The sequence below is a fragment of the Tetrao urogallus genome, assembly GCF_951394365.1.
Source record: "Tetrao urogallus genome assembly, chromosome: 15".
Lineage (NCBI taxonomy): Eukaryota > Metazoa > Chordata > Aves > Galliformes > Phasianidae > Tetrao > Tetrao urogallus.
In genome coordinates this window covers 1694605-1722588 of record NC_136828.1, presented here as the reverse complement: position 1 = coordinate 1722588, position 27984 = coordinate 1694605, and the positions used below count along the sequence as shown (strand labels likewise).

The 27984-nt window shown below is 47.5% G+C and overlaps 1 protein-coding gene across 1 annotated transcript in view; it reads left to right on the top strand.

Annotated features, from left to right (window-relative positions):
* Positions 1-4604: 4604 nt before the first annotated feature.
* The window catches only part of SEC14L5 (SEC14 like lipid binding 5), a gene marked incomplete at both ends in the record, with an annotated part of 29865 nt that continues 6485 nt past the window's right edge, over positions 4605-27984 (top strand). The window contains 7 exons of the mRNA XM_079542689.1: positions 4605-4667; positions 17637-17786; positions 17917-18048; positions 20363-20491; positions 21095-21314; positions 23062-23174; positions 27259-27448. Coding sequence (XP_079398815.1) covers positions 4605-4667; positions 17637-17786; positions 17917-18048; positions 20363-20491; positions 21095-21314; positions 23062-23174; positions 27259-27448 — 997 coding nt within the window. The remainder of the gene's footprint in view (positions 4668-17636; positions 17787-17916; positions 18049-20362; positions 20492-21094; positions 21315-23061; positions 23175-27258; positions 27449-27984) is intronic.

The window sequence follows — 27984 nt, the reverse complement described above, 5'->3', positions numbered from 1 at the left end:
CGTTGGGGCGTGCGCGGGGAATGGGTCGCGTGGTGACACCGGCTGTGCAGCGTGCTCGGCACACCTGGGCCCAAGGAGAAACACGGCTGTGAGCCTACGGGTCCCATCCAGCTCGGGGTATGCTTGAACCTGAGCCTGTTGTGCTGTGCTGTTGGGGCATCGCAGATGGACTTGTGTCTGTGTTAAGCTGGGGCACATCTCTGTGCTTATGTTGGAGGTGTTGAGTGCATGTAGCAGTAGAAAAGGCTCAGTGTAACTCCTGTGGGTGAGGATTGAGGGCTGCCCCTTCAGGAAGGCTTTGCTGCTGCCAGCTGGCAAACTTCAACTGCCAGAGAGTCAGAGTTTGGCTGTGTGTGATAGAGAGGTCAGCGGTGGTTCCCTGGCACGAGGATTCCCCACCAAGTATGAGATAAAGGCACAGAAATATTAGGCATGAAGCTGATGTTGATGCTTGCGTGGAGGAAATGGCTCACTCGACAAATATTTGAGAGCAGAATGCTTACGCTGTTCCTTTTTCTCCTTCCCCTCTCAGCCAAAGGCGCTGCTCCCTATTGTGTTGCACAGAATGTGGAAATGCAGTCGGGGTGTTTGTGTTGTCCGCCCTTGGTTGTAATCCACCACTGGGCTCACATCCATGCAGGGTGACAGCGTGGGGGCCGGGCTCCCAGCAGCTCTGCCTTGCAGCCCTCTGTGCCCCCCCCACGTTGCTGTGTGCACAGCTCAGGGCTGAGCAGAGGATGAAGCCCTGCCTGAGAAGACATCGGCTTCTGAAAGACACCAGAGCTGTCTGCTGGTGCCATTCCATTTCTTTTATTGAGCTGTGAAAGACAGAACCAAGTTTTTGGGTGCAGAGGCTGTAATAAGCATCCTGCAGCTTGGTACCATCTTGTTATTAAGTAAGCGAGGCGTCTGTCAGCACCTGCCACAGCAAAAGGCTCTTGAGGCAGAGAAGTGTCGTGCACAGCTTCGTGTGTTGATTTGAAGGGAGGATTATAGGCTGCAGCCTGCCAGAGTCATAGAATCCTAGAATGCCCTGGGTTGCAAAGGAGCAAAAATACTCATCCAGTTCCAACCCCCTGCTGTGTGCAGGTCCCCAACCAGCAGCCCAGGCTGCCCAGAGCCACATCCAGCCTGGCCTCGAATGCCTGCAGGGCTGGGGCATCCACAGCCTCCTTGGGCAACCTGTGCCAGTGCCTCACCACCCTCTGTGTCCCCCCTTTCTGGCTGTGAGTGTCAGCTTGGGGGACAGCTGGCTTTCATGTGGCAAAAGACAATTTGAGGAAGTCTGGAACTCTTGCTATTTTCAGCAGGGCTTTGTGAAAGCAAACAAACAGAACCCTCAAAAACAGGACCAAACGCAAAACCTGCTTGGTGGTTCTCCTGCTGAGAAGAAACCATCATGGGTGGGAGAAGTGAATAAAGGCTGTGGCTGCTGAGTTCTGCCACTTAACAGGCAATGCTAGCTCTGGATGAGAAGCAGGGCTTTGTGGACTTCAATCTGGGACTTTATGTATATTTAATTTTGAAACCCAATTTCTCATTCCCAACCATCTGGCTGTAGTCTGTCAAGTCAGCCTCTCCTACAAATAATAGAATAAAAGTTAAGCATATGGAAAATCCCTCAGGTGCCTGCTGGGTGATTCTAAATAAAGTGGAAGCGTATCGTTAATGTCACTGCCTCTCCTCCCTCTGCTGTGTGCTGTTCGTGCTCCCTGCAGGAGCCCTCCCAGGCTCAGCTGATAGCGATAGCTCTGCGAGCTGCACGGGCACTTCTTGTCAGGAGCTCACCTTGTCCCTGAAATGCCACCGAAGTTGCAGTGGGGAGTTGTGTGTGGTCAGGAGTTGTTTCCATCTCTCTCCAGTGCAGTGCCAGAGGTGTATTCCTGAGCTCCTAACTTGCTGCCGTGCAAGGGGTTCAGCTCAGTTGTGAGATGCTGTAGAAGAAGGGCCACGCTGGCCTCTGCAGGGAGCCCCAGTGTGCCAAGCCTGCATGCTGCTGGCATTGCTGGCAGCATCATGGGGTGCTTTGTGCAACATGGTAGCTGCTGCTGTCCCATGCGTTCAGGTGTGCAATAGCTGAGCTGCTTCTAACATCTAATTGGGATGCTTACAGGGATTAGCTGCATGTGTTGCTTCATTGCACCGGCTGCTCCGGTCTCTCTGAGTTTTTCAGACGGCTCTGGGCTTGGCCAGACGCTGGTGTTACCCAGTGTGGGTAACACACTGCCTCTGGGTGTGGATTAACCATTGTAAGCCATCAGGTTGCAGCTTACTGAATCACCCCTCTTCAGCCCAGTTTCCATGTGTGCTTTCAGCCAGGTGCACAACAAAGTGAAACAGGTAGCTGGGCTACTGAAGGCTGGAGTGCTGTGGCGGATGTTTATGGAGCCAGAGGTGTTTCTGTACTCGTGAAGCTGCTTTCTGGTCTTTACAAAGAGGCTGAAAACATCTGTTTATAACTTATGTGAAATACTCAGCAACTGCTAAAACAGGTCTTTCTCTGAGAACTAAAATCTCTAGCATGTATTAATGTGCATGTCTTCAGCAAATCTGGCTCAGCAGCCCTCTGGTAGCACCTGGAAATCCTACATCGTTATCACTGCTAATCACCTGCCTGTATCCCCATGCAAAAAGTGACTACTCTCACTGCCTGTTTTTTCCTTTCCTCCCCAGGAGTTCTAGCTGAAGTCCCTCTTGCTTTGAGAAGCAGAATGACTGCTCAGTCTTGAGAAGAGAGCACGGAAGGTCTGCCAGCACACTGTTCCCAAGGTATGAGAGGTTTCTAGGGCAAGTGTGAGTTATCAGCTGTCTGTTTTCCACTGCTTCTGTGGGTACAGTTATTGCTGACCCCTTTGCTCCTAACTTCCATCAGCTAGAGCAAACCTGTGGCAGGCTGGTGTTGCAGCTGCAGGCTGGCATAACAACAGAACAGTCCAAGCAGCGTGGTGAAGGCTGTTCAGCTACTGCTTGTGCCATCCTTGTGTCCTGAGGCTTCCTCCCGCAGAGGTCTCTGACCCCTTCCTACAGCAGTGCCAGACTTCCAGGCTTAGCAAGCGAGGCTAGAATTGGAAGCAAGATGACAGCTAAAGAGGTGTGACGAGGCTTCTCTTGCTATATTTGCACTGACTCGGAAGGTTCCCGCACAGCGTAGGTATTGCGCTTGCATAATCATGTTACAGCATTGCATTACAAGGTGCCCCATGCCTCTCTTGGCACGGGTATCTGATATGTGATAGCAGTCTGGGCTTCCTGGGTGTTTGCTTGCTCCTGCTGTGCTCACTTCACTCTGAGGTGGTTGCTGTGCTGATGCCTGCTCTGTGCATTTACTCGCTCTGCGAGGTCCAGCTTTTAGCATCGATAAAGCTCTCGGACATCCAGCAAGTCCTGGTTGTTGTTCCCTGGGTGACGTGATCCTCTGCAGAGTAACTGTCTGACTGTGAGACCCTTCTACAAACATTCCTCGCTCTCAGGTACCCAAACTTTTTCCCTTCTCCCTTGCTGAACGCTTGGATTTCTGTGTGCGATGGCATTTTGCAGCAGCTCTACTAGAGCAGGATCTACTGCCGTTTGCTTTTTTAAGTCATGTTTCATCTCCAGTTTTTGGCCTGAAACGTCAGCAATAAGTTGTCTTGTGCTCGGAGTGTTGAGTTCAGCTATGCTATGCTGTGTGGTGATGCCAAGGGCTGGTGTCTGCTTAGCAGAGGAATTTGAGCAGGGTGGAATCAGCATAGTCTCAAACCAGCTGTCCAGTTTGGTGTTTCAGATGTTTTTGGATGACATTAACGGGAGCAATGTAAAGGATTCTGAAAGGATTGCAGGAAGCAGCCCGATAACCTTTTTAATGGTTTACCTGCTTCCTTGAGCTGCTCATTATTGATGCGTATTTAAGGGTTAAAACCTCAGCAGAAGAGTGTGAGGGAGGAATCCTGATGAGAACAGTGAGAGGTGGCTTGGAGAAATGAAACACTGAGAGCTGAATTGTTTCCACTGCATGCAGTTATTCCCTCAATTCAGCTAGAGGCAGTGGGCATTCAGGCAGTGGGATGTGATTGCTAGCTTAGCAATGTTCTGTAAGCATGCTGTTTCCTTTTCCTTTCTTTCAGTGAGTTAAAACAGCTAAATGGTACTTGGAGCACGAAAGTATTTAAAACAATGTACACGAAGCTGTGCAGACTTTCAATAGGAGGGATTTTGCATCATGGTATCAAACTTAATGCAGAAAATATAAGGGAGGGGAAAAAAAAAATAAAAATTTCCATTTAAGCTTTTGCAAGATCCCTAGGAGAGGCTTCCTTCCCCAGGTTCTGGCTTTACAGCTTTGCTTTGATTATTGTGAGTTTTGGTTGAAGTAGTGTTGGGAAGCAGCAGAGGACTCTGCTGTGTGCTGCATGTGTGCTGGGCTGGGGCTGCACACACCTACCTGCCTTTCTTCCCTCAGTGACTTACAAAGTGAGGCCGGGCAGCAAGCACACCTAAGATCTCTGTCTGTGGGAGAGAGTTAAGGCTTCCCGATCTGTTTGTGAGCATTGTTAGAATGTATTAACGTTTGTTATCAGGGGCCTGAAGTTGTCCAATTTGATTTGTGTTACAGGTGCGTGCTGAAGATGGTGCAGAAATACCAGTCCCCAGTTCGAGTCTACAAATACCCTTTTGAGCTCGTCATGGCAGTGAGTAATGCTCAGCACTTTTACTCCTCCAGCTGTTACAGGCTGCAGCCTCAGGCCAGTGGGAGGTGGGGACTGCAGCGTGGTTAGCTTATCTTTATGGCAGCCTTCTGTGGGCGTGCTGCAGGAGCACAGGTTTAGCTCTCACTGTCTTTTCTCCTTCGTTTTCCATCCAATATAAGGGTCAACATCTTGGTGTTTTCACAGACTCATTTCATTAGTCACTGTAGGAAAAACAAACAAACCAACAACTTGTAAAAACTACTAATTTGTAATTCCAAGTTAGGCACTGGAAGGAAAAGACTGTTTTGTTGTAGACAGAGTCAGCTTGTCGCTATACACCACCTTTGCGTTATCACCGAATACAATTCTGTTCAGAATCTCTCTAGATCTGATCCCAATCAGTGTCAGGCTGCCCAGAGAGGCTGTGGATGCCCCATCCATCCCTGAAGGTGTTCAAGGGCAGGTTGGATGGGGTACTGCACAGCCTGGTCTAGTATTAGATATGGAAGTTGGTGGCCCTGCCTGCAGCAGGGGGGATGGAGCTTCATGATCCTTGAGGTCCCTCCCAACCCAAGCCATTCTATTATTCTATGATCATAGGGTTTGCATATCTAAAAAGTCTTTTCTAAATCAGTGAGCTTCCTGATTTGGTTTAAAAACTAGAGATCTTTGGATAAAATCTCTCAAATTGTTCTTCCCTTTCCACACCATGACTGAAATGTTGGGTGAGATCTCTCCAAGTTTTGTGTCATCCAGAAGGAGCTTGAGAGCTGTAGTTGAAGCTGGTGGTGCAGAAAGCTCATGTCACCTCAACAGCTTCCTGAGGTGAGGCTTTAAAAGTGTTTGTGATATTTTGGACTTTTCCACTGCTCTTCAGGGTTCTGAGAGCTCTGCTCCTTGCATTTTGAGGGCAGCACCTGAGCATTTGGGCGTGCATCTGAGATGCTTCCATACAGATTCTTGCAAGGTTTTGCTTAGTAACCTCTATGGAGCATTTCAGTCTACCCTAGGAATCCATGAGACTCAGTGTTTGAGACTTTCAGTGTGGTATTTTCTTCCCTGCTCAACAAGGATGCCAGTTTTCTTTGGTCTTGCAGGAATCTCAGCAGGAAGGTGGAAAGCTGCAGAGTGAAAGCAGTCAAAGTCATTTCCACGAATGGAAGGGAGAACCCAACACAGTGCATGGTGTTCCTTTTGGCAGCATTGCCTTTCCTGGATTCCAGGCAAATAAGTGCCATAAAATTGCTTTTATCCAAAGCAGACTCCAGTCTTTTGATTTGACAGTTAAAATTGAGGGGGAGGTTCTTTGCTTCATCCTCAGTGTGATTAAAAGGCAGCAGCAGTTCCTCAGCTGTGAGCAGGTGCCATTCCCTTGGATGCTCTCTCATCATCAGGACCTATCAGCCTTTCTTTCTGATAGCTGGGCTCCCACCCCCAGTTTTCCCCCTTTTTTCTCCTTCCAGTCTTGTCCAAGTTTGCTGTGTCCGTAAGCAGCTGAGCCAGTAACGTGAGGTAGATGTGCCTGCAACCAGTCTAAGGTTAATGTTCGTGGTAGTGAAACTTTTCTAGCTTTGTTTTCTTGTTCTCCCAGTGCATTCTGTGTTAGAATTAGATACCAGTGCTTGTGATGGAGGTACTTGGCTCTATGCATACTTCTCCATGCTCTCACTGTCTGTCTTAGTAGGATAACCCTCACTAGATGCCCATCAATAGACTGGCTGCTCATACAGCAGGCTGCCTCTAGACAAATCCTTTGTAAGCTTGTTAGCAGAATGCCTAAAGGCTGGGGTTTGATGGGTTTATTTTTCAAGTGGTTTAGTTTTATTTGCTCCCAGTTTTTCAACATGATAGAATTTAAAATTCCCTGGGATTTCAAGGTTGGGATTGCAAACGTCGTCCTTTAGGAGCTCAGCAAGCTCAAATTGCTGTCACCTTAGCAAAGTTATTAGTCCTCTTATAAAGATTAAGTTACTTGCTCCAAGGTCACCCAAAGGACTGTGTGGTAGTCTAGGGAACTGAATATAGACCCTGTAGTCCCTCTGTAATCTCCTGTGAAGATCACGTGTCCACAGCAGGATCTGCATTATTACAAAGACTGACATTTTGGAAGATTCTAAAGGCAATGCTTGAGCCTGGTGGCAGTCCACACGGGCCAGATTGGATGCAGGCTTCGTTATCACGTTGGATGTGTTTGGATGGAGCCCCCCATTTGTGTGGAGGCAGCGTGGATCTCGCAGAGCTGTCAGGCACTCACTGTCAATTGCTGGAAGTTTTGCAGGCAGTGTGGGCGTGCAGCGAAGCTGTTTTGCTCCTCAGCACATGGCACTGCTGTTAATCTGCCTCAACATAAATCTGACAGCAGCTTCCTCAGTACTGGGAACCTTATATTCAGCTGCTTTCATCTCTCCACCCCAAATGCTTCCTGTGAACCTTTGGGGTGCGGTGTGCTCGTGCTGAGGTTGGTGTCAGGAAGACAAGGATGGTGTGAGTAAATTCCCAGACATCTCTCTATTTTAAGGGTCCCTGTGCACTGATAACATTTGTAATGGGGAGAGTGAGACTTCTGGGGCTCTGTACAGGCTGTGCTGTGAGGTAAGGAGGGTTTGTTAGAAGTACCCCAGAATCTCTGATGTTTGGACCCTCCTATGGTAAATGATGCATGTGCTGCCTTCGGTTACGAGGAGCTGAGAAGTAAGGTGGTTGTAGCCAAATGATTCATTGCATCCTGGCCTTGTTAAAAGGCATTGTGTTTCCCATGCCTTTTGTTGAACCCTGCCACCAGGAACATGATTCATCCTGTTGGAGCTTGCACTGTGCACATTGTGCTGCTCATCCTCAAGACAGCACAGGGCTGCGCGTGACAGAAGAGCCCGTGTTAATACCTTTATTATTGTGTATCTCTGGATAATTGTCTATGGATTTACACTCTACTGGTTATTAAAGCTTCTGCTGCTGGCATTCTGGCACGGGCAGGCAGTAAATTTGGCACATCCACAGAGTCCTTCACACTGTATTCTCCTTCTTGCTCTCTTTGCTAGTCCTGTGCGTCTGAGAAGTAAAAGGGAATCTGAGGGCTTAGCAAGCATCTCCTGCTTGTTGCATAGTTTCAGTTGTTTTTCTCTTCCTTTTGCTACAAGAGTGCTTCCTTCTTCCTAAACAAAGGATCATCTTCTCTCACTTGTCCGCATCCACAGAAGTGATTTTTCACATGCTTTGTTCCTATTCTGTGCTTGCATTGAAGGATCACAGATTAGCTCATCAAATGATATCCAGCGCCTGACATCTCTGACTTGAAAAGAATCTTGACAGGTTTTGTTATCATGTCATATTCTTCCTTTTCCATTCTGTCTTTCCCTTCCTTTTCCTTTCCCCTTTTAAACGTAGCTGTTCAGACAAGTGGATTGTCCTCTGATACGTGGTGTTGAGTTTGGTTTGGGCACGTGAGTCCATAATGTCTAATTGTACAGGAAACGAGGCTAAGAGAGAGACTGGATTTTTCACATTATTTGTTGCCAGTGAATTGTTAGGTCAGATATGGTAGGGATTCTTTTCCTGTTAATTCTAGCAGCGCATTCAACCCGTTACACTTGCAGTTTACATCTACCAGATTTGAATACTCTGTAGTGTACCCTAATTTTGCTTTGTTTCCAATGCTACAGGCCTGAAATAGCTGTGCACTCCTATGTGGTCTCCTACACTTCACGTGCAGTTTTAATTGCAGCCATAATGGTGTGAAGGGCAACCTTCAAGGCAGCACTTCTGTCAATTATTTGGTCCTCTTGCCGCATTCATGATGCACTTCATATTCAGCTCTTATTGCTGCTCATGGCAGGTAATGGTTTCTGCTGAGAGAAATGGTCTTTCTGCCCAGCCTTAAAGATCTGTTAGGGGCAGCTCGTCACCTTCCCTCTGTGTTGGTCTGCAAATAGGAACTTGTCTGAGGTCCTGATCTGCCACCTGTACTTCCAAGCTCCTATCATTCTTTCCTAGCTGTAGAGGCAATACAGAGTTCTTTGCATTTACTTGATCTGAAGTTCGTTATTTTTCAGGTCAGATGAACTGAATGGAACCACGATGGTGTATATATACTTCTGCATCTCTTCATTGTGGTTTGAGTGCTAACAAGCTGGCTGGCAAGTTTAGTTCAGGCTGCAAATGTTGCAGTTTTTATTTCAGAAATGACTTGGCATTGAAATTAGTAGTAAAAAATAGTCCTTCTCCCTCTTTACTCTCGTGCTGTAGCACACAGCTCCATCCCATCAAAAGCAATTATTTGTGGTCCTTGTGTGGGGTGTCTTTCTCATTAGCCCAACCCAGCTGAAGCAGTCGTGCTGATCTTCACTGGCTCTGCCAGGGATCTTCACTCTTACCCCCAAATAATCACCCAGCAGATCAGCCTTGTCCACTGGCTATGTCCAGCATGTCCAAGCTGCTTTGCAGCCACTGAAGTTTTTCTCAGATGTGCCAGTTGAGGATCTGGCCCATAGCTGTGTGTAAGACTCAAACATCCACTGCAACTAACACCAAAATGCATCATTTTCTATCTCACTGCCTGGTATTCTTTCATGCTAACAGTGACAGGAGGTTTGTATACGCAGTCTAATTGAAAGCAGCTTGTTGCTATTTCAGCTGTCAGCATTAGTTGTAGGAGGAGAAACTAAACACTGCTGAAGCCCTAACAGCTAGAATTTCTCTCCACATAACTTTTCAAAACTATTTTTGTTCATATCTTTGCATGATGAGTGCGTGTTGTATTACAGATGTTAGGTCCTCAGAAAGCTTTATGTAATGACTGGTTGCTGTCACATTTAGCACGCTGGCTTTATGAAGAGGCTGATGAAACTCTGACACGTTGCACATGCTCTGCTCTCTGATACTGTGGTTTCTTAAAGGATTTGATATTTCACTGACTGGTGCAGGTTCCCTTGTAACAGAGATCTAAGCCTTCTTGTGCCAGGTAGGTGCTGCGGTTTGGCCCAAACAGCTTGCAGTACACACTGGTAACAGAGAGAATGGTGTGTGAAAGCAGTGCAGCGTACAAGCAGAACGATGTCTAGCAAGAACGGTGTTAGCTCTGAGGGTGTGTTTGGTGTGACAAGTTCAGCATGTCTTCACAGCCCATCTGGTCTCAGAGAGGCTGCTGCTGTTGTGCTGCATCAGACGTGCAGATCAGCTGTCAACTACAGTGCAGTATCTTACAATGCCTACAGCACAGATGCACCATAGAATACATTTCTGGGCCTTGCCATGTACTTAATTATAATTACAGACTCCCCAGCTGGAGCTTCAAGACGTCGTTAATCTTGGAACATCCCAGGCTGATTTTTCTTTAAACAGAGTAGAATCTTAACCAAGATATTTGATGCTGGTTCACAGCCTCTGCTTTCAAGTGTGAGCCCTGGAAAAAGAAGAGCACTTGCTGCAGGGAGAGCAGAGCGGCTTCTGGCAGCTGGAATGCTTCACAAGCACAGAACAGCAGCGCTGCAGCTGTGCAGAGTGGCTGAAAAGATTGGAGGAGAGCTGTAAGGGCAGCACCAGTGGAGTTCCAAAGAGGAGGAGCAGTGCCTGCTGCCCACTGTGTCCTTGGACAGCCACAAGTGAGGGGTGATAGAGCTTTGCAGCTTGCGTGGCCAGTGCTCGAAGGCTCCTCTGGAGCAGCTGATGTGGATAACGACACAGATTTCAGATGGTGTTGGAAATAGGATTTCTGACTGGCAGTGCCCTAGAGATTGGGGAAGAATCGAGGTGAAAGGAGGAAAATGTTTTAAAATAGCTTCTCTTTGATGCTCAGTCCCGGTAATGTGTGACATGTAATGTCCCAGTAGGCATCCAAGCACAAGCTGAGAAATGGATGCTTCCCTACAAAAGCGAATGAACTCCCTGCAGCAGGATTGTTAGGTATACAGAACGTGCTTACTGAGTGCAGGCAAATCATCTTTGGATCCAGGTGGTCTGTGTCCAACCACTGTCCATGCTGGTATTTTAGAGGAAGGCAGCTTCTCTTGCCTCTTTTCTTGCCATGCTTTGAAGGAGGGCTTGTTGTAACTGTCAGAAGGCATTGGGTTAACTTTGCATGTGCTTACAGAGGATCTAGCGTTGACTCAAGACGTGATGCTTTGGTGTGACTTGATGGCTTGAAACCATGCTGTCAAGATGCACTATAAATATCCCATCATCTTACTGCTGAGAAGCTTTTGGCAACAGAATTCTGAAAGTAATGATTCCTGTGTCAGCTGGGATAATTCTTCACAGCTGTATGCAGTTGTTCAGCCCCTGTGCCCTGCCACCACCTCCTCAAGTTATTAAGCAGGCTGAGAGTGAGCAATAGTCAGGCTGAGCGTAGAGCTGACATTTCTCTAGAGATTATGGTGTGGGATGCTTCCCCATGGGCAAGCAGATGATGTTTACCACAGCTGCTGGAAGTGGATAGAACTGTTTATTTGGATTTCTGGAGACAAGATGCTGGCGGTAGCCATGTGCCCTGGTCTGCTTTGTGTGCGCAGTGGGCATCGTACCAGTCATAGAATCATATAGAATGGCCTGGGTTGCAAAGGAGCACAGTGCTCATCCAATTCCAACCCCCTGCTGTGTGCAGGTCGCCAACCAGCAGCCCAGGCTGCCCAGAGCCACATCCAGCCTGGCCTTGAATGCCTGCAGGGCTGGGGCATCCACAGCCTCCTTGGGCAACCTGTTCCAGTGCCTCACCACCCTCTGGGGGAAAAACTTCCTCCTAATATCCAACCTAAACCTCCCCTGTCTCAGTTTAAAACCATTCTCCCTTGTCCTATCACAACCCACCCTCATAAACAGCCGTTCCCCCTCCTGTTTATACACTCCCTTCAATTATTGGAAGCTCCCTTTGACAGACTTGCATTGCCAGTGCTAGGACTCCATTAGCTTGGCAAGAGTGTTTTAGGAATGGATGATTCCAGCATCACGTGTGGATTTGGAGAGGAACTGGATCATTTGAGGGTTGTCCATGTTTTCTTTGGTCACCTGCTCCTGGTGCAACATAGGATCTTGTTGCCTTGGAGAAGGATTCATTTCTCAAGCTTCATTTGAGGAGTGCAGTCTGGGGCTGGAACGGATGAGCTCTGAACTAAGTGGCATTGCAGCGTGGTGCAAGGAGACACAAGATAGCTGGAAGTTCAGCTTGTATTCTAGTCATGTCTAGAAGACTTTTTTTTCTCTTCTGCTGAATATATAAGTTTAGAAATTAAACAATAAACTCTTGAGCAGGGAATAAAATTGGTGAGACAGCTTAGAACCATCATTAAAGGTTAAATCTCAAACAGTGTGGATTTTAAAATCCTAAGCACAGTGGCCTGTTCAGATTTGACCCTGAGTTTACTTAAATCATCCACAATTCTTACAGCTGCTTCTGGCTACAACAGATTGTCGTGCCAACTAAGCATTACTTTGTGAGCCAGCCTTTTTGATTTGGGGCTGGTTCGCTGAGCAGCCTGCATGTGATGTAACGCTTGGTTGCTGTGTTTTGCTCTATAAGGTGTTAGTCACTAGAGATGTCTGCTTCCTTGCCTCCTAGTCCTGTGCATCTGGCATCTTTCTGCAATAGGCAATGGCAAACCTGCCCAGCCATGTAGCAATCATTCCTGTATAAAGCATTGCTTCTGTGGCTGCTGCAAAGACCAAAGCATTGTGTTGTTTGTGACTTGAAGTGCTCCATCACCAACCATTCAACTCTTTACGGGGTAGATAATAACAGAACAAGGGAAGATGGTTTGAAGTTGAAGGAGGGCAGATTGAGGTTGGATGTCAGGGGAAGTTCTTTACTGTGAGAGTGGTGAGGTGCTGGAACAGCTGCCCAGAGAGGCTGTGATGCCCCGTCCATCCGTGGAGGTGTTCAAGGCCAGGTTGGATGGGGCCCTGGGCAGCCTGGGCTGGTGTGAAATGTGGAGGTTGGTGGCCCTGCCTGTGGCAGGGGGTTGGAGATTCATGATTCTGGAGGTCACTTCCAACCCAAGCCATTATTTGACTCTGTGATAAGCAGAAGGGAATACTGTATCCAGGCAGCTTGAATGGGATAACATTTCTTCTCAGACAGGAAATTGGGCACAGTGGTAGTTTCCCAAGTTAGCTCTGTGCAGCTGCAGTGCATGTCCTGCTTTTGGTGCCATGTCACTCGGCTGTGCCTGTGTTGTAATGGGCAGCTGGTGCTCCCTGAATTGTTTCATTCACCCAGATCTGAAGGAATGAGACAAATGATTGACTGCAGTCCAGGGAGGCAGAGCTCTGATCCACGTTCCCAGCCTGGGTAACTGTTGTCCAGTGGACTTCTGGCAAATCAAAACTGGCTTCCCTCAGGTCCAAAAGGTTGTTATGTTTCTCTGCAGGTTGTGGTGATTAAGAAGCAGATGGGTTGTTGCCTGGTGAATGTGTGTGCAGAACCTTTGTTTTCCTTTTCTGCATTTGGGCTAAGCAGTAGGAGGCTTTCCTGGATGAAATGATTACTTTTTCCTGGAAGGCCAAACCTGAAAATACTTGAATCTGGAGATAACTATATCTCATTCGAGCTACTGAAAAGGTAGAATGAACTCCTCCACTTCCTATGTAAAAGTGGTGAGGGGTCCTATCTTGCTCTTGCATCCCTTTCCAAAAGGCTGATGATCTTGACATGTTTATATCAAAACGTGATATCGTGTCTCCTGTTTCCCCGTTCATCTGAACACAGATGCATTTTTTTGTCACTTCATCCTTAGTTTGGCGGCGTTTTGTTTCAAGCTGTAATTCAGTGCTTGGACTTCCCCGTTGTTTGTGATTCCTAAGGCCTCTGTTGTGTAATTGACTTCAAAGTCGCTTGCTGGAGAAGTTGTTGAAACCTGCAGAGGAGAAACAGGAGTAGCTGTTATAAAAGATCATAGGGTTGCTTGAGTTGAAAGGGACTCTTAAAGGCCATCTAGTCCAGTTCCCCTGGGTGAACAGGGATACCCACAGCTCCATCAGTGCTCAGAGCCCATCCAGTCTGACCTTGGGTATCTCCAGGAACGAGGCACCCATCTCCACCTGTATTGTAACAAACTTCTTCCTTAGATCCAACCTAAATCTCCCTTCCCTTAGTATGAAACCATTTCCCCTTGTCCTGTCACAGCAGACCCTGCTAAAGACTGTGTCCCCTTCTTTCTTAAAGCCCCCCTTTATATACTGAAGGGCCATGATCAGCTCTCTCCAGAGCCTTCTCTTCTCCATGCTGCACATCCCCAGCTCTCAGCCTGTCCCATAGGAGAGGTGTTCCTCACGAGCAAATCAGGATGCGTGACTTCAGTCTGATGGAGATGACTACAAAGGTTTAAATGACAGCTGTATGTTTGTGAAAGGATGGCATACAGTCCACCACCAAAGGACAGCATGGCACTGTTTTTGTGGCAGTGGTTCTGCAGGAAAACAGAGACAAAACCTCTTGGTTTAGAGTAGGACTCAGTAGGGCCTGAGCCGCCATCACTTGTGCAGTGGTTGTTTGGGAGTGAAGAGGGGACATAAATCTGAACTGTAAAGAAAAGAATTCTTGTAAACTGAGATGTTGAGAGAGTTTGCTTGGTTCACCATGTGTGCACGGTGCTCAGGTCTGTTGGACAGCCCCTGCAGCTGTGCTGGGGGATTTTCTTCTAGTCCAAGCTGGTGTGAAGTCAATAGCAGAGTCTGATGATGCTGGAAAAAGGAGCCCAAGCCAGGATTCAGGGTGACGTGCTGGCTTGGTTGGGTGGGAGGATTTGCAGGAGGTGTGCAAAGTGCAAGCTAGTGCTAATCCCTGTAGGATTTAGGGGAGGGAGCAGTTCACTGAGCCTTTTTTTTCTTTCTTTAATACAGCATTCAGTGCTTTGGCCATCACAGCGTTTGTCTTAAGGTGTAGTGAATATGCATTTAGGGAAAAGTAGTGGCACAATTCCTGCAGCAGAGAAGGGAGACAAGTTGTAGTTTCTGTATACTTGTCAGAGCAGAGTTGCTGCAGCACGGAGTTGAGAGCACATGCAGCTGAAGTATTAAAACAAGCTAATAATAAATCCCTGTGCCTTTCATTTGACTGGGGTATTGCTGTTCATCTTGCACTCCACAAAATCATGGAGGAGGAGGAGAAAATTACGATCAGTTCTGGTGCTGGATGGGGAAAAAAAGGAGATGGTTGTGTCCTGATTTTCCTCAGTTTCTCTGCTGGAGCAGAAATGTGCCGTTCTGTAGATGCTGATCTTGATAAGAGGATGCTGGGTGCTTGTGAGGGAGGGCTCCTGATAGCTCACTCTCTGCAGTGGTGAAAGATTCAGCATGTTGACAGTGTAACTTCATTGTGGGTGAATCGTGGTGCTTCAGCTGTCCTTCATGTGATCTTGGGCATCTTTGGGCTGCTGTATTTTTAGAGTTGTTGCTGCGCAGAGAAGATCAGCAAAAGACTCAATATCAGTGTGTGAAAGGGATTTTTTCTCAAATATGGAAGTGTTCCACCTCTGCAGGTGATGGGTTTGGGCTGTTGTCTTGGTTGTATCACCACGGCTGTGCATGGATGTGTGCATCTGCTTCCAAAACCGAGGCTGACTACGCTGTTAATAGGTGACCTGATCTTGGTTTTGCAAGATTTAATGATGGTGCATTAGGAAGCTTGTCTCCAACTGGGTCAAGCACATACTCAGTGGAGGGAGGAACAGCTGTGTGTTGAGGTCCTGGGGCCTCATCTTCAAACAGAACCAGAGGTACCTGGGTTTGGTGGAGTTGTGTGGAGCTCCAGATTTGCCATGGTGGTCTCTCAGTTGCAATGAAGCACTCACAGGTCTGTATTCCAGGTGCAACTACTGAGGTGGGGCTTTTGGGTGACAGCTGTGCTTTGATTGTTCACCATCTAGTGCAAGAACAGCTCTTGTTTCTCTGCAGACCCCCTCGTGAGTGCTCATGGTACAGCTGCAGCCCTGAAAGAAAGAGGAATAGAGGCCATCTTTGCTATACTTGAGCTTTTCAGTCTGCCTGCTTTGTACTTCTTCAGTTTGTGGGAAATGAGGAAAAAACCCAGTCTTAGTGCTGGCCTAGGGGAAGAGACGGGGTTGATTCAACCTTTTTCTTATGGTTAATCCTTGTTCACTGAACATCCTTTTAGGGTGGGATGTTCACTTATGCTTCTAGTAAGTGTGTTAAGGGCATGTAAGGAGTGACCCATTCAAATAGCATCCTTTGGTAGGGTCTGACTTCACAGAATGGCTTATCATTATAACGAGTTCAGCTGCTTAAAGCAGTGGGTTTGCATTCAGTACGTGGAGCCACGCAGATTGGTGTTGCAAACAGTCACTCGCTATGGGAAGCTTTATGTTCATCTAAAATAGTTTAATTTTTCCTTGAGATTAGAAGGGAAATGCTGAAGTGGAGGTCTCATAGGTACAGCAACAGCCCTCCAACAAATACAGCAGAGCATTGCTTAGTGACTTGTGGGAGGAGTGTTAAAGGCTTTGCTTACAGCTGGGACTCCAGCTAATAATCTGCTTTCCCTTTCCTCACGATATGGCCATCTGAAACAACTTCTGTTCTGAGGTCTAGGGTCAGGAGATAGGAAATGTGTCCTTAAGTGCCTGAGCTATTTTAAGAGCAGGTATTTTTCCCCAGCACCAGGGTACACAAATGCACACTGGGCCATCCAACCCATCAAACCGCTGTGGGAGGAGAATGCAGCCAGCCCTCAGCAGAGCTGGGCTGTTCTCAATGATCATCACATTAACAATTCTGAGAGAAGATGGGGAGACAGCAGCATTTTGCAGATGGTAGGGACTCTCTGTGGCATCATAGCAGGAATGTCTTGTGACCAAATTGGTGCAGCTGTCCATGAGAGTGTAATGGAAAGGGAGCACGGGTTACCCTGCAGTCACAGCTGTAGCTGAATCCTGGGCTTCTTATGCAGCATCTGCTCATGTTGCTTCAGTTATGTTTGCAATAGCAGCCCAACGTGCAAGGTGCTTTCTCTGGAATGAAAGGAAAATGTTCCATCCAGCAAAGATCTGGAGATGTAAGGAGAGATTGACAAGTAGGGAAAAATGGGCAACAGTAGGTAATGTGCATGTTAACTTCAGTTGCTGCAGGTGCCATGGAGACTGAATTCTTTCTTTTTTCTTTTTTCTTTTTTTTTTTTCTTTCCAAGAGCTGATAAAGAACCTTTGGAGGAAAGATTTTTTGGAAGGAGGGGAGTAAATTAAAGTGAAGGTTTCAGAACTAGAACTGAATTATTTTGGAAGCGGGTGGATCATGGTCAACTGAGTAGCCAGCAATTGCTGGTCTTACCCTTGATAGTCTGCAGCATCCATAGCAGTTTGACACGTTTTTAGTGTCAACAGTTGATCACAATTTTGGGACAAAGGAGTATTAAATATTTCAAAACAGTTTCTATGTACAGGCAATATGTCTGACTGGAATGTTGTCGTCTCTGGGTCAAGTCCATAGCTAGCAGAAAACAGCATAGCTGGCCTTCTGTGATAGCTGAAGATTCTGTTGCTGATGCTCAGGGTTTGATTCTCTTCCCACTACTCGTTAACAACGTGGTTTTGTTTCTGCTTTGCGTGGGAAAGAAAAGAGATGTGAAGACGTGATGAGCTGCGTGACTGGCACGAGTGGATGCCAGTGGTGTTCATACGTATTTGGATTTGACTTCACCCCCTTCATTGGCTCCCCTGTTAGCAGAGAAGAAAGGCATCCATGTGTTGGGCTCTTACTCTAAGGGAAACAAGTAGAACCGTAGAATAGCTTGGGTTGGAAGAAATCTTGATGATCTTCTTGTTCCAACCTCCCTGCTGTGGACAGGGTTGCCAACCATTCGATCAGGTGCTAGATAGGCAGCCCAGGGCCCCATCCAGTCTGGCCTTGAACACCACCAGGGATGGGGCATCTACAACTTCTCTTTACCTGTGTAATTCACAGCCAGTTAGTTGATCTGGCCAGAAGCAGAAATGTATATAAAAAAACTTCAGCTCTATTTTTCACTTCCAGGCATACGAAAAGCGCTTTCCTACATGTCCAGAGATCCCAGTCTTCCTAGGAAGTGAAATCCTGCATGAATCCAAAAGCGACGATGGAGCAATCCACGTCATTGAACGGAGCTGCAAGCTGAATGTGGATGCTCCTCGGTTGCTAAAGAAGGTGAGTGGAATCCAAGGGGCACGGAGTGCTGAGTTTTGTTGGCAGGTTCAAACCAGTGAAGATTCCTAAAGCTGTTCTTTCTCTCTTCCTCTTGCTTTTTTTCCCCCTTTTGGTTCTCCACCCTTCTCAGATTGCAGGGGTAGAGTATGTTTTCTTCATACAGAAGAACACGGTGAACTGGAAGGAGCGAACGCTCCGCATTGAAGCCCACAATGAGACTTTTGCCAACCGTGTGGTCGTCCTTGAGACGTGCAGCTACTCAGTGAGTGCCTTGATCCTATTTGTCTGTGAGGAAATGTTTGAAAGCCACGTGCCAACACGTAGGGCAACATTTCTTGAGTGAATTTGGGCCCTGGACTGTACAGTACAATTGGATAATGGAAGGCCATTCGGTTTTAGGGAACAGGCCTTTTCCAGGGCTTTTGTGGAGCCTGGGAAGTTTCCTTAAGTTGACTGTTTTTGGAGTGTTAGGATCTAGAGTGAGAGCAGAAAACGGGAACGGTGATCCAGAATTGACAGTGTTCCCTGGGTTTCTTTAAGTTGAAACTCAGGATGTTAAAGCATTGGAATTTTGGAAATGTATCTAGATTTGGGTATTTGGGAGGAAACCTGCATTGCCAGGGAAACTTGGCAACTAACTTATACCTCTTTGCCTACAAGTGAAAGCTTTAGCATCTATTTTATAACGATCTTTTTGCTCTAAACATAGAATCAAAATCATAGAATGGCCTGGGTTGCAAAGGAGCACAATGCTCATCCAGTTCCAACCCCCTGCTGTGTGCAGGTCACCAACCAGCAGCCCAGGCTGTCCAGAGCCACATCCAGCCTGGCCTTGAATGCCTGCAGGGCTGGGGCATCCACAGCCTCCTTGGGCAACCTGTTCCAGTGCCTCACCACCCTCTGAGTGAAACATGTGGAGAAAGGTCTTATCTGTGGCCTGGGGTCACTTGTTCTGTGTCTCTACCTTCAGCAACAGTGTGCCATTTCACTCTAATTGTGCTATTAGGGATCAGTCACCATTAAATGGCTTCGACTGTTTCTTGAAGGGATCAGACACTGCTTTTTGTTCCCTAAACAAAAGTCTAGATCCCGTTACTTACCTGCCCTTTTGGCAGCTGGACAGCAGCTCGGTTTCTTGGGAGTGTGCAAACTGTAAGTAGCTTCTGCTTCAAGCAAGGCAGACAGTTGAAAAGCTGTTAACCATTTTGGATGGTGAGGGGGAGGTTCCCGAACCAAAGATCAGTCAGTGGCTACGTGGCGTTTCCCGAAAATGACAGGAAATCAAGCTTCCATGGCTGTGAAGGGTGTTGACAGTTGTGAAATGCGTGGAAGGTCAACTCTGGAATTGCTCACGCTGCTGCACTTGCTGATTTTGGCTGTGCTGCCTCTCCGGCTTGAGTCCTTCGGAAGGAAACGTCAGCAGCTGGGCTTTGAGGAGAGCTCTTCCTGGAACAGAGTGGGAGCAAGCTGTCTGCATCCTCAAGATGGTTCTCTGCTCTATTTTTACCAGCTCTCTTTTCCCTGCCAGGACGTACCGGAAGCAGGTTTATTCTCATCTTTCCTTTTCTGCAGTGTTCTCTGAAGCAACTTGCAGAAATACGATCCTTCTCTTGCAGCTGCTGTATTTTTTCCTGAGGGAATTTGTGTCCTTTGTAGAGCACGCTGTGTATTTGAGAGTGGGCTGGGTTTTCCTTTCACACCAGTTTGTGAACAGCAGCACCTGCAGAGAGGAGGCAGAGCCCCCCCAGGAAAGGATTAGGTTCAGAAGATGAAAAGAAAAGCTTGTGTAGGTTTTAACCATATGTAGGGTAACCAGAGGGAAGCAGCTACACTGATAAGATGGATATTAGGAGGAAGTTTTTCCCCCAGAGGGTGGTGAGGCACTGGCACAGGTTGCCCAAGGAGGCTGTGGATGCCCCATCCCTGCAGGCATTCAAGGCCAGGCTGGATGTGGCTCTGGGCAGCCTGGGCTGCTGGTTGGCGACCTGCACACAGCAGGGGGTTGGAGCTGGATGAGCATTGTACTCCTTTGCAACCCAGGCCATTCTAGGATTCTATGACGTTGAACTGGCAGTGAGAAGATGCCTGGTTCTCCCACACATGCTGTGTTTGGTGGGGAAGGCTGATGTTCAGCGGCTGAGTTTCCTACCCAGAATAAGAAGAGCCCTGTTTTTCTTCCTTTGCTATAGATGTAGACTGAAAGGTTGTCCCAGGCCTTCTGCAAGGAGGTTTTGCCATGATAGTTTCAAAACAGCAGTCTTGCTGCTATTTTAGTTTTGCTATTCATGCAGCTGTTCAGATGTGCTGGGTTTTAAGCTTACGTTCTTTGTTAAGCGTGAGGAATGCTCCTTCAACCACAAAGGTTCACATGTCCAACTCATGACACGCTTCTGTAACTCTGGGGGATTCAATCTGTTAGATGTGGGTCTGTCAGCACCCTGCAGGACGCCTCTTCTGCCACTCTGTGTAGCTCTGGAATTAAATTCAGCCCAATTCAGTACCAGGAGCGAGGGCCCTGTCATACTGTGAACCGCCTGCTACCATCCAACCCTGTGTCTGTCTGTCTTTGGGCTTAGGTTCACCCTGAGAATGAAGAGTGGACGTGCTTTGAACAGTCTGCATCTCTCGACATCAAGTCATTCTTTGGCTTCGAAAGCACGGTGGAAAAGATTGCCATGAAGCAATACACGTCCAACATCAAACGGGTGAGCTGGGCTTCCCTGTGTGCCTTCACAAAAGTGCCTGCTGTCAGTGCATCTCTGTTTGCTTTTCTGTAAACAGGCCTACTGTAGCTTTCTATTGCTGCTTATGTCTCTGGAGTTGCTCAGAAAGGCAAACAAAGAAAAAAGCCACTGTGCAGCAAGCAAAACCAAGCTGTTCACTGAAATGCTTCTGTGCAGGGGAGGGAGCAGGCTGTGCCAGTGGGTGCTGTGGTGCCAGGCTCCTCAGACACTGAGGACACTGTTCTCATGTAGGAAGAGAAAGTTGTGGCTAAAAATCAGCACTGTCCCTGCAATTGCTCAAGGGAGAGGTGCTTCCCCACGGCTGCAGAGGAGCAGCCTGGCTGACTGACAGGTAGTAGGATAAACGTGTTGTAAGAGAGTTCCACCCAGAGCATCGCAGTGTGCCTGGCCATCTGTACGTGCTGACATTTCTCCTGGAGGTTCATGCAGATGGAAGGAGACGGCTGCTTTCTTTTTGCTTATCTCTAACAACGACAGTCATCCGTCCTGAGGAGGAATCTTTGGCATCTGGCTGGCTTTGAGTAGATGGGGTATTCCTTCCTAACGTCGGTTTTCCTCTATCAGGGCAAGGAAGTTATTGAGCACTACCTGAAGGAGCTGATCTCCCAAGGAATCACGTTCATCCCTCGTTGGACGCCTCCTGTGGCACACGGGCAGAAGGCAGAGCAAGCCCCAGCAGCCAGCCACGAGTCCAGTGATGCACCACTCGAGTCTGGGGCTCAGGGATCTCCCACAGAGCAAACAGGCAGCTCCTGCCCCCCAGCAGAGCCCGTCAGCCCTGATGGTATGCAGTGTCCAGGCAGCAGCAGCTGCTGGCAGTTCAAATGCCCTGAGTAGCATTTCATAATTAGTTTATTTATATATATACGTATTTTTTTTTTGCATGAGGTTTTTTTCTTCTCGTTGCTGATGGAGAAGAGGGAATGTTATTTTCCTTCTTCAAGAACAACACAAACGTTTGAGCTTTGTTTCCCCCCAGCCTGAAAAGCTGAGAAAAGCTTCACAGGCAGTATAAGGGGCATTCTTTTGAGTTTAAAGAAAAACCTTTGGCTTTGATCTGATATTTAAGACATTTTATACTTTAAACTTTACTATTTTACTTTATACACTATGAACTATACTTTTTTTTTTTCACATTTTATACTTTAAACTGGAGAAACTTAGAAGTATCCTGAGCACAGTGCCAATGAGTTACTGTTAAAGACTTTGTCCATTTCACAGTGAGTGTTCTCATGGTTTTGTTTGGTTCAGTGGATGTTTCCCCACACCAATGTAAGACAGAACTGAACCTTATCTTTATGTGTATCGACCTGATGATACCTTCTGGACTAAAGGTGCTTCTCTGACAGATTTGAAGAGAGCCTTTTAATTTAGGTCGGTGGTATTGGAAATAGCTGTCGCTTCTCAGAAGCAAAGAGCTGCTCTTCCAGCTGAAGGTAACTCAGGAAAAAGCTTGAAATTTGGAACTTTCCAGGGTTCTGCTCTGTGTGGGCCTTCTTTTGTAGCTTCTCTTTGTTGCAATTTGCCTGCAAACACGATCCAAATCCATATAGGAGCTGAGAAGGAGAAATCTTTCTGTGCTTTGAGATTAACTTTAATCTAAAAGTGGCAGATTGTGTCTAGCAGAAGGGGACAGCAGCTCTTTCTGTTTATATTCATGTTCATAAAGTGATTAACTTCCTCAGGTCTGCTTCTCAGCTTGCTAGCTCTGTGCATTCTGTGTGGGAGTAGCACTTGCTGCATATCATTTCTGTATCATCAGCCAGAGACGGTGCATGCTGTGGGTGTCCAGTCCTTATTCTGCAGCTAATGGTATCTGCTGGGGAAAGAAAGAGCCTGTTGTAGAGCTATCTTTGAAGTCCTCCTCCCAGCCCTTCTCACATGCCTGCCTGTCTCCAGTGCAGTGCTGCACTGTGCTGCTCCCTTTTGGTACCACGTCTTCCTTACTGGCATCTGCACACCCCAGCCTTGCACAGCACAGCTGTGTCTCTCTCTCAGTGCTGGCAAGCTCAGAGCCCTTGTCCTTTGTCCCTCTCTGATCTGGAGGGACTTTGGGCTCCTGGTTTGCACAGGGCATCCTCATGCCAAAAGCTTCCCTTGCTGTCTGAAGTGTTCAAGCTGTTCTCCCTTTCCCTCTGGTGTCTACAAGCAGAATAATATTTCAAATAGCTGCTTTTTAGCCTCTTGTCATTGAAATTGTGAGTGAGTTTTTTTAGGACGCTGGGGGATTTAAGTGCCCAGGCCTCGAAGTGGTTCCTGAGATGAGTGCCAGAGCTTGTGATGATAGTTCTTTAAAAGCTTCTGTTGGAATAGTCAGGGTTGAATGAAATATCAGTGTTCTGAGAGACAAGTGGAGTGACCTGGCTTTGCTGTCTTACACAGTCTGTGTCCTCGTGCCCTAATCACCCCGGGGATTGCTCACCCACTTTTCTCAGGCATACATAATGAGTAACCTGATGTGTAGAAATAACCACATACCTCTCTTCTGGCTATGTCCCATCTCCTCCGAATTGTTCTTTCTCTTTCTCCAGCTGACAAACTGGATGCTGATTACATTGAGCGATATCTGGGCCAGCTGACTCCAATGCAAGAGAGCTGCTTGATCCGACTTCGGCAGTGGCTTCAAGAAACCCACAAAGGCAAGGTGGGTAGATAACAGCGAGAGAACCCTTCTGCGAGTCTGAAAGCAGCTGTTCTCATAGCTCAGATGTCCCACAGTAAAAAGCAGTTGTGATAATTGGGTGTTGAGACTCAGCTGTCGTGGCAAGGTGAGGTGAGGGGTTTGGCATGGAGAACAGCCGGTGCGATCTGACAGCAGCATCACGGACTGCGGCTGTAGCCCTGTGTGTGTTGGAAAGCCTGCTCTGTGGTACCTGGGCAGAGTGGTTTGGCTGTGCATTTACAGTGGGCACTGATCAGGGCTGGGCTGGCTGGGATGGATGCACTGTTTCCCAAATCCTGCAGGGTGGGGAGGCTGTGCTGATGGCACAGTCCTCTCTTGGCAGCTTCAGCTCATCAAAGAGGCAGTTAGCAACCCCTGGCTCTCAGTGCATGCTGTCAGCAGCGTGCTGTGCGTGTTGGATCAGGCAGGCTGTAAGCTGGTACAGCCCAGGGCTGGATTCTTCGGAGCAGAATTCATTCTGATCTTGTTTTAATCCCCTTTATCCAAGTGCACCGTTTCAAAGGCACACTGAATTCAGAAAGTAGGGACCAGCTCACCTCATGGTGTGAGGTGTATTGTGTAAACTGCTGAAATAGAGGAGGTGAGGGTGCTAAGCTGGAGCAACTACAGCCAGCATTGGCCAGCTAGTATAGTAGAAACATGCTTTTACCCCCAAAAATCAATGTGGGTACCATAGGCTAGATGCACCTCTGAGGTTGCTGTAATGTTTGTAAGCTACCTTGACTCCTCTTAGTTGAGGGGGAGTCTCAATATCAGGCTGGACAATAAGGGATATGTGATGGAGAAAAGACCTGGTGCAGCTCAAATGTCTTCAGAGGGGTCTGTCTGCAGATTTACTGATGCAGGGAGATGGGGTGAGAAGGAAGAAAGGACCAACAGTAGACATGAGATGGATTAATTGAACGGTAATGGTAACGAGACCTTAGGAAAAGAGGAAAACGGGAGATGGTTGGAGCAGGGATCTCCCTTGACAGCAGAGCAGAGCTGGACATGTTTTCAATAGTAATATTTTCCTGGCCTATAAGATCACTGCCCAGTCAGTCACAGAATCATTAGGAACCAGTCTGCATTCATAGGCTTTGCAATAGCAGTGCTTGTTTTTTGTTTTTTTAACTAACTTTTCTGAAAGAAGCCATTCACAAGGAACTGTGCCAGCAGTCTCTGCATGCTTTGCTGCATCTTCCTCACCTGTGGATGTGGATGGAGAAAAAGTTAAAGTTAAGCAGAAAACGGGAGGCTGAAGAGAATAGCAGTGTGTGCTGAGGTGGGACGTGAAAGTCTTTGAGGAGCTGACAGTCTCCAGGCACCAGCAATGCTGCTGGGTTTGTTAGAGCTGATGAGTTTGGAACACTGAGCACCTGGCAGATCTGTCCAAGGCCACTGGTGTTGTGGCAGCATCAGCAGCAGGTTGTGTAAGTTGGACTGTGCCCAAGAGAGTGGGGGCTGCTATAGGCAGGACTATGTAACATACATGTATATGCATGCACACACACACAGTAGAACAAAGGACCCCCTGAGGGACTGTCTGAGCACCTACCAGCAAGCTGCTAGCACACTGCTGTGGTGATCTGAGTACACATATCTGGGCTTGGCTTCCCAACCAACCAGTTAACTGAGTGCATGGGAGTGAACCATAGTTACCTGCTCCCACCAGCAGCTTCACTGCTAAAATATGCTGTACTGTGTATTGGCTGCCATCTGGGTCTGCCCTCGTTTCAACCCGCTGTCAGATGGAGGGGAGCTGACAACAAGCAGGCATAAAGCAAAGGGCAGGGATTCCAGGTGTAGTTATGCTCTGAAATAGAGGATGTGGGCTTTCAGGTCAGCAGGGACGTGTCAAACGAAACAGCGTGGGCTTTCTGTGATGGGTAGGGGATGTCTTGGCTATTGGGTGTCGAGCTGAAAATGAGCCCTAGATGAGAGCAAGGCTGTGAGGCTTTATCCATGTGTGTGATCTGCTAGGGTCTCAGTTTCAGGTGGAGGAGGGATGTTCTAAATGTTTGCTTGCCTTGTTCTGTAGGTTTTTCTTTCTTCTCTTGGAGGCCAGGAAATGGTAGCTGGGAAAGGTAAAAATGAAAGCGGATGAGCAAAGTGAAACAGCAAGGCTCTTGGAGAGGCTCTGTGAGCGTGTGCACCTCCTCCTTCCTCTTCAGTCCCCCTGTTTTGCTATCCAGTCCCTGTCCCTTTCCAAGCAGACTGTAATCAGATTTGTCATTCCTCATGTGAACACACAAACTTCAAACAGTGTTAGAATTGCAAGCACTTAAAGCTAGTAATGGTAATGAATGAATTTGTGCCATATAGGACACGGTACACAGAATTTCACTGGTAAACACCAGAGTGGAATTAAATCTGTCTTCTTGCAAATGGAAGTTACTGCTTTGGTTGGGCAAAGACAATCAAGAGAGCGTGTCCCCTTGGAGACACCTTTCTTTGGTCTAAACATAAGCACTGAATTTGCCTCTTGCCTGTTGAACATACAGCCTAGATTTGAAAACCAATAAAGACAACCCTGCAGCAGCTGTGACCTCTCCCTCCTCTTGCAGGATATCCAGGACTGTTGTAGATGTTTTTGTTTGTTTGTTTGTTTTTCCTCTTGTCCTGAGAGTTATGGCTTCCCCTGAGCAGCAAAAATGCAATTTCAATCGTCTGATGAAAATTCTGCTCTCTTTAATCTTACTGTGATGCAGAAGGATTTGGGGATGTTCATCTAAATACGTCTCAGATCCTGCTTAAGAAAGCTGCCGTTTTCCTTTCTGTGAAATGCAAAGTGCTTGAAACACAGCGTTGTGCTGAACAGGACTGATATCCCATCTCATCTGCAGGTACTTGGCTTTAGACTCCTGAGCTCCACCCACCATTATATGGACTCAGTTCTTAATACTGCTTACAGCTGCACAACTGAGGTTGCTCCCAACCTGACACTGCTGGTAGCTTTTCTTCTTTTCTTTCCGTTTTCATGAGCCTGTCAGGGAGCAAACAAAAGAGCTCTGATTCCGAAGGCAGCCGTTTTGTGTCACAGCAAGGCTCAGATGGCTCAGATGCATTGTGCTGAGCACAGACGCTCTGGGGCAGGCTGTCCCAGCTCCACAGAGCTTACATTTTTAATGGGAACTTGATGTAGGAACTGAGGTCACACACTTTTTGGGGAAGTTGGGGTGAAGGAACTGAGATGAGAAATTAACAAAGTGTGAAAACAGTTGGGTTCTAGCTGCATACCACCGATGTGGTGGATGCCCCATCCCTGGAGGCAATCAAAGCCAGGCTGGATGTGGCTCTGGGCAGCCTGGGCTACTGGTTGGTGGCCCTGCTTATGGCAGGGGGTTGAAACTGGGTGATCTTTGGAGATCCTTTCAACCCAGGCCATTCCATGATGTGATTCTATGAACTGAGTGAGGGGATATCATGCCCTTTGGGTCATCCCTTTTGGTAAGAGTGAATGTAACGGGATGGGGAGTGCCTGTGGGAGAACTGGAAAGCTCTGCTGTCCAAACAACACCAGCAGCAAAGCAGAAGAGATCTGCACAAGAGCTGAAATGCGGTGCTAATGGGTAATTGTTTGAAGTGTGGACAGTGCTGATGCACCTCCAAAGAGCACGTGGGTAACTTGGGCAACGCGTTACCTACAAAGGCTTCTCATCCTTTGCTGATTTGCCCTACAGGGAGGTGAACTTGCAGCTGTGTTACTGAGCAGAGGCGTTTGGTTTGTCCTTGTTGATAGGTAGCCGTGGGAAACTTCAGCCAGCCTGGAGCTCATTGGGGTTTCTGACTGTTGGCCCTTATAACGAAGGGGCAATGCTCAGATAAATTAGCTGGCCCGTATCTCTCAAAGGGATGCAGGTTTGTCACTTCTTTCATGCTCACAGCACCACCTGCTGCACTGGGCTGGACTAGGAAAGGAGAAAGAAGAAGGAATGTGTCTTCAACCTTTGTTATCGTGGCTCTGGGGATTTGAAGCCTGGTGCATGTGCCCTGTGGGCTCGTTTGCATTCTTCGTGGTGTGGTGGCAAAAGCAGCCACCCTCAGCATTTCTCTCTTCCCTCAGATCCCCAAAGATGAGCACATCCTTCGATTCCTGCGGGCTCGTGACTTCAACATTGACAAAGCTCGGGAGATGCTCTGCCAGTCTCTGTCCTGGAGAAAGCAGTACCAGGTGGATTACATCCTCCAGTCCTGGAGGCCCCCAGCCCTGCTGGATGAGTACTACACCGGAGGATGGCATTATCAAGACAGAGGTTAGAAGCTCCTCCCTTCCGTTGATCAGTGTAGCTTCCATTGTAAGACCTCATAAGTCACTTGTGTTTTTAGGAGAAGGTTGTGTTGGTCCTTTAAACACTGACAAAGGACTTTTAACATCTGCAAATAGACGGCCTCTCTCTTTTGCTGTAGCTCCTTTGTTTTCTCCCCACAAACCAGGCAGAACTAGAGCTAGTGCAGGGCAGCATCTCTTTGATAGGACGTCTTTGGGGTGTGATTTTTATCCTGTTCAAGTATTTAATGTGGCATTTGCAAAAGGAACTGGAGTGATAGCCTGGCAGGCTCTGGACACATCTGTATGCAGTAGAAACTTCTGTGCTTGATGCTGAGAGACCCTGCAGTCTGAGGGGACATCCCAGATCCAGACAGTCTGGCTGTGTTGCTCTTATCTTGTCCTCACTGCACTGAGAATAGCAAAGACCAAGCAGTGTTTTGCCACAGGGGACACTACGACTGGGGAGTGCATTAGGATAACAACCTGCATACCTGCATTCACTGAAGATCTTGACGTCTC